Source organism: Atta cephalotes (genome assembly GCF_000143395.1).
Source record: "Atta cephalotes unplaced genomic scaffold scaffold00014, whole genome shotgun sequence".
Taxonomy (NCBI): Eukaryota; Metazoa; Arthropoda; class Insecta; order Hymenoptera; family Formicidae; genus Atta; species Atta cephalotes.
Genome location: NW_012130078.1, coordinates 2,544,906 through 2,551,413, shown reverse-complemented (window position 1 = coordinate 2,551,413; position 6,508 = coordinate 2,544,906). Strand labels below are relative to the sequence as shown.

The 6,508-nt window shown below is 39.9% G+C and overlaps 1 protein-coding gene across 1 annotated transcript; it reads right to left on the bottom strand.

Annotated features, from left to right (window-relative positions):
• Positions 1–3,077: 3,077 nt before the first annotated feature.
• LOC105617863 lies at positions 3,078–3,698 on the bottom strand. Its single transcript, XM_012199407.1, has one exon. It carries the CDS (start codon positions 3,696–3,698, stop codon positions 3,078–3,080), a length of 621 nt encoding a protein of 206 aa, XP_012054797.1.
• Positions 3,699–6,508: the final 2,810 nt, after the last annotated feature.

Below are 6,508 nucleotides of genomic sequence, written 5' to 3'. Positions count from 1 at the left end.
AAGACGTTGGTCCTAGGCAACTATTATGACTATTAATGAGGCCCGAGGGACCAGAGATAATTGAAGAACGATAAGGTTACCAACAATTAATAAAAATTTATGATTAATCATAAATATTTCGATCATACATTATTAAATTCGTGAATTTTATTTTTATTACATAAATACTGTATAAATGAGTAAGCATTCTTTTAATGCTATAATATCTTATATATTGCCAGGAAATTACAATTTTTTTCTCTGCAGTTATCATCTCTATTGGTAATCAGATTCGGATGATAACATTAAAATCACAGTTTTAAATAAAAATTAAGTATTATACATGTCTACGAAATTAATAAGTCATGAAATTAGTATTATTAATTTCTTACTCTTAAATTTTAATATCTATAAGGGCCGACGGTCTATAATAGTATCTCGTCGGTGATTCGGCAATTATGTTGCTACAAATTGTTTCAAACCTTATATAAATATACGAGGGCAAGTCAATAAGTTCTTAGAAAATCTGTCAGAGGGCACTCGCAGTGTCATGTCTCAATATTATTTTTTGACAAGTAGCGTCTCTCAGCTGATTACTGTCAAATTTTGAGCGAAATTTACTTGGTTTCATTTCTGTAGACGATTAAAGCGAACAACTTTTTTCCATTTTTGCAAAATGAAAAAAAACAAGTTTCGTGCAGTGATTAAACATCTATATATGAAAGGTTTAATGCCGAAAGAAATCAAAACCGAGTTGAATGTTCATAGCACCAGCCAGAGTTATGATCATTTTATATTTGATATGATCATTCTATTCACAATCTATATCATCAACAACATATTCATACATCATACAACCAATAATATCGTATGTAATGGAAATTTGCTGTCACCTTTATTTATATTAAAAGAAATTAATGATATATTTGGACCAAGAGTATAAGAAATCTTATTTATACCAATAAATGTTATTATAAAAGCATTTAAATCTGATAAAACTGACTTCAGATAATTAATAAATTTTCTTTCACAACAGATTTTTAGATATTGTTTTACTATTAAAAAATAAATATAAATTTGCATAAACGAAATAATAAAATTTTGGGAATTCAATTTCCTGCTATTCATAATCTATCGATTAATCGATAACCAGCCATTTATCGATAGTCTCTAGATTATCATTTCCACCAGCGTTTGCAACCTTACCCCTCCTTCTTTTATTTTTTTATCCATTGCTCAACTTAACTACTCATTACATGTTGCTATCAAGCATTGCCGAGAATTTTCTTTTATATGTTAACATAAAGTCACAGTACTCACCTATGATACTATTACTTCTGTTACATTTTACCTGCTGTTTAATAAATTTATATCTTGGATTAAAGCGTTCGAGTTACTTATCCTGTCCAATCGCACTCTAACAAATTATGGGCCAGTTTTCCAAAAGACTTTCAAGTACTCGACATTAATCACGGGTGCGTAAGACGAGATATTTTACGTTGTATAAGATTTTAGTGCCGAACAATATTAACACGCAAGTCAACCTCATACATACGAACGAACGTCATGGCATATAATACCATAAATTCTACTTGCCTTGAAATACTAAATCCAGAGACTACAATATTCTGAAGAAAAGCAAACACAAACAAAAAGACCAAGCAAGCGAGACAACACTGTCAATAAATCACCACGACGAATTCAAAAGATGTTTGTGGTTCAACGGTTCACTTACTGATAAGCAATCTTTCATCTTCTTAGCACCACAGAGATCTCAGGTGGATTAAAATTCGCTAATAGCACCTCTACTAAAATATGGTAGAAGCAACTGGAGATAACAAAGTGAAGACCTCAATGGTAAAGAAACAAATATAAAGCTTAAGAATACTTTGTACGTTCCCGATTTAAGGATAAATCTTCTGTCTGTAGCCAAGATAGTCGATAATCAGCATGAAGTCCTATTCATTAAGGATCGCGCAATAGTCAAGAATTTTCGAGATAACGTGAAAATAATAGCCGAATGCATTAATGACCTTTTTATCTTTCAGAAGAGTCACCTCGGGAAACATGCGCAGCTAAAAACAAATGAACAATCGCTAACAAAGACATGGCATCGTTTTGTGATGTCTCAATATCAAGGACGTTACCTCCATGTGGAAGACACAAACTGCTCACGATATAACTCAACGCGAAACTCACTCCAATTGATTACAAAACGTGTACAGCAAGAAAATGTCAAGCTCCTCTTTCCCAACCGGAAATCAGAGAGCATCCGGTATACTGGATATCATACACAGACATGTGTGGGGCGATGCGAACCAGATCGGAAAGCGGTGCACAATACTTTGTTACCTTTATAGATGATCATAATCATTTGGTGCGAAGTGTATTTGTTGGCGATCTCGCTGAGCGCATGAAGAGATCGTAATGGCGTGGCCATCATCGTCCGAGCGTTTCCCGCGAAATTATTACTTCGAAGGCACTCGGTCGAGAAAAATGAAATCTTCTCTGCTTTCCAAATTTTATTAAATAAGCCTCGAGCGCGGGCGAACATGTTTCACAGCGGATACGGAAGGATCTTAGCGGTAGCGCGGCGATAACCTTTTCGCGAGACACGTGCTGTCGACTCAACAGTTAGAGCAGCCGAAATGATCTGATATTTTTCGATCGATTACGCGTGACGCATGCGTAGTTGAGCAATCAACATCTCGTGGGTTCATCGATTTTTCATCGATGCGATTAGGCGATATGATTAGACGTCGTGAATCATAGGGATAACACGCCGCCTTCCTTGAAAGGATTGACTTTCAACATGACATACAAGCATGAGTTCATTGGCATAACATGAAACGCGAATTACTCTGATACGATTTGATGTCACATTTAGTCATTGCACTGAAAATCAACGTGTATTAATATTTAAGTATGCAAGCGATATAATAAGTGAAAAAGAAAAAAATAATATAATAAGACATCCTTAATGAACGTAAAGGAGGCCTGCGTAAGATGCGATATAATCAGAATGTAATAGCTAAAGACACTTAGAACTAAATGTTTGGTAAGGTATCGACTAGATTTAAATTGGTAATATTGATAGTTTAGACAGTGGCCTCACGTAAGAACCCTTGGCAGTCTTGATAGTTGTGATACGAGCAATGCCGTCGACCAGGATGAACCTCCAGGACCCGTCCCATTGCCCACTGAAGCGGAGCTAGGTTCGGCTGCCTTATGAGCACGAGTTGATTAGTTGACAGCTGAGTTCTCTTGCTAGCCATCCATTTGGTTCGGGCTTGTAGAGAATGAAGATATTCATTACTCCATCTGCGCCAAAAATGCTGCCGCATTTGCTCTACGCGTTGCCACCGTAGTCTATTTTCGTTGACATCGCTCAAGTCAACGCAAGGAAGACCATTTAAAGTCGTGCCAACCAAGAAATGTCTCGGACTTAGATACGCTAGGTCGTTAGGGTCGGCGCTTAATGGTAATAGGGGACGCGAATTGAGGATCACCTCAATTTCACAGAGGGTCGTTTGCATTTCCTCAAAGGTCAAATGAGCCTTGCCCACGATCCGAATCATGTGATATTTTGTAGATTTTACGGCTGCCTCCCATAAATCTCCAAAATGAGGTGCATTAGGCGGGATGAAGCTCCAAGAAATTTTTAATTCGCGAAGAAAATTTTTGATTTTCTCGAACTGGACTTGTGGATCATTGTACATGTATAATTCTTGAATTTGTTTATCCGTGCACACGAAGGTGGTCCCGTTGTCTGAATATATGTGCACGGGTCAACCCCTACGCGAAATGAATTGCTTGAAAGCGGCAATAAAGGCTTCGGATGTAAGATCACTTATTAACTCTAGATGGACCGCCTTCGTGGCGAAGCACACAAAAAGCAAAACGTACGCTTTGTGATTTCGCGCGTTTCGACGCTTTCCCTCATGTAACAAGAGCGGCCCGGCATAGTCTATGCCGCAGCGAGAGAAAGATCTAGATACGTTAACTCTACTGGCCTGTAGTGAGCCCATTAAGGGCTCTGATTGATTAGGTTTGGCCTTAAAACAGGTTACACATTTTTGTATTATTCCACGTATCGCACGGATCACAATGATATAATAGCAGCCAAAAGCGTTAGTGCACGAAAGCCATCGTGGCTTGCAAACCCGCGTGTAAGTTTCGAGTGTGTTCACGCTCTATAATACATTGGGTCAATATGTATTTGCGTGGCAGGAGAATTGGATTGAACGCGAGATTCGAATTTTTTAATCTCCCGCCAACTCGCATTAGTCCGCTTTCATCTCCAAGAATGGAGATAGCGATAAGATATTACTAGAAGTATTCACAATTTCGTTCTTGACTAATGCTTCATATTCGCGATAAAACGCTCGCTGTTGCATTGCTCTGCAAATACAATCTAAGGCGGTAGATATTTCAGCGGAGGACACGAAAGTAGATATTCTGTGCTCCCGGTGAGCCTTGGATAATCTTAAACAATACACTATGATGCGGCATATTTTGTTTAAATTGGAACACTTGTTTAGTAAGTCGTCAATGATGCAGGGATGGAAAGTGGAAACGGCTTTCTTGATGTGTTAAATTCGATGTTCATCAACCAATTGTGGAAGTGCACGAATTTTGCGATGCCAGCCAACGCGCGTTCGGAGCTTGCATATACCTTCGCACCAAGCTCGGTCTCAACGACCATCGCTCCAAGTTGCTGTGCTCAAAGTGTCTCGCGTCGCGCTGATGCGATTTTCCCTTGTTCGGGAAGATCATTGTCTAAATGCGAGAAGACACTGGGCGGCCAATGTTCTTCATTCCATTTTAGGAATTCGGAGCCATTCCATCACCTCTCCGCATCGATTAAGCCATGGAAATTTATCCCACGCGACAATGTGTCGGCAGGGTTGTCGGGGGATGCGATATGGCGCCAGCATTCAACTTCTGTTAGGCGCTGAATTTCACCCACCCTATTTGCCACAAAGACTGACCATCGCCGCGAGGGGGGTTATTCAGTTTAATGCGATCGTTGAGTCCGACCATAGATAAGTCGAGCATTGCGAGAGTTCCAAAGACTCTCTAATCTTGTTGATTAAGCGCACCAATAGTAAAACGGCCGATAGCTCTAATAGCGGTAACGAGACGGTTTTGAGCAGCGCGACGCGAGACACTTTGAGCACAGCAACTTGGAGCGATGGTCGTTGAGAGCTTGGTGCGAAGGTATATGCAAGCTCCGAACGCGCATTGGCTGGCATCGCAAAATCCATGCACTTCCACGATTGGTTGATGAACATCGAATTTAACACATCAAGAAATTTTTAATTGATTCAAATTGTTCATCTACGTTCTGAGAGCAATCCAACGAGTGTGGATGTCCTGAGGAACAGACTCGTTCCATTGAATGACCAATTGCCACAAATCTTGCAAGATGAGTTTTGCGATCACAATGATCGGACTCAGAAAGATCAGAGGATTGAACAATTTAGCGACCTCGGAAAGTATGATTCGTTTTGATACAACGTGAGGTTCTGCATCAAGTTTGCAGAGAAATTGAAACGTATCTTGGCATTGATTCCATTGCATGCCCAAAATACATGAGTCCGTGACGTTATCTCCGATGATAATTGGCATACGGTCACGATTGTCTATTTGTAATAGTTCAGAGCAATTCGAGGCCCATTTGCTTAACTCGAATGCTCCTAATTTTAATAGTTGAATAATTTCATCAAATTTTAATTCGATTGTATCCGCTCCGGTGAGCATGTCATCGACATAAAAATCTCGAAGGACGCATGCTGAACCGCGAGTGAATTGATGAGCGTGCTGCTCGGTCAAATGCTTGAGGCATCTGGTGGCCAAGAATGACGCGGAAGCTGTACCGTAAGTGACGGTAATGAGTTCGTATCGACGTTAGCAGAGCGGTCGTTACGTCAGAGAATTCTCTGCAGGCGCATCTGAGACGGATGTACTAAGACTTGCCGATACATTTTTATGATGATCAGCGATGATAACATAAGTGAAAAAACGGAAGCGCATTAGAATTGACATCAAATCTTGTTGAACAGTCGGTCCTGAAGCGCGTCGTTTAACGATATGCCGGAATTGCTGTGGCAAGATGCATCAAATACAACACGGATTTTCGATGCTTGCTTAACCGTTTTGAAGACGCAGTGGTATGGAAGATAAAACGATATTGTTTCTTCCGCAGTGGACGACTCTACGCATCGCATGTGCCCTAACGATACATATTTATCGAGAAACGCCGCGAATTGAAATTTAAGTATAGGATCGCGCTTGAAACGTCTCTCGATGCCCTTCAATCGCTTGAGAGCAGACTCATGCGAATCGTCAATGTTATTTAATATTTATTCTTTAATTAGAAGCTTGACGATATATCTTGAGAGTTCTGAGACACGTTGTCTAAAAAGTGACCCTCGCAAATGTTTTCCTCTATCATGTAATTGTGCGATTGCGTGGAGATGTCGTCCATTTGCCAGGCATGACTGACATGTTCGTGTAATTCCACATT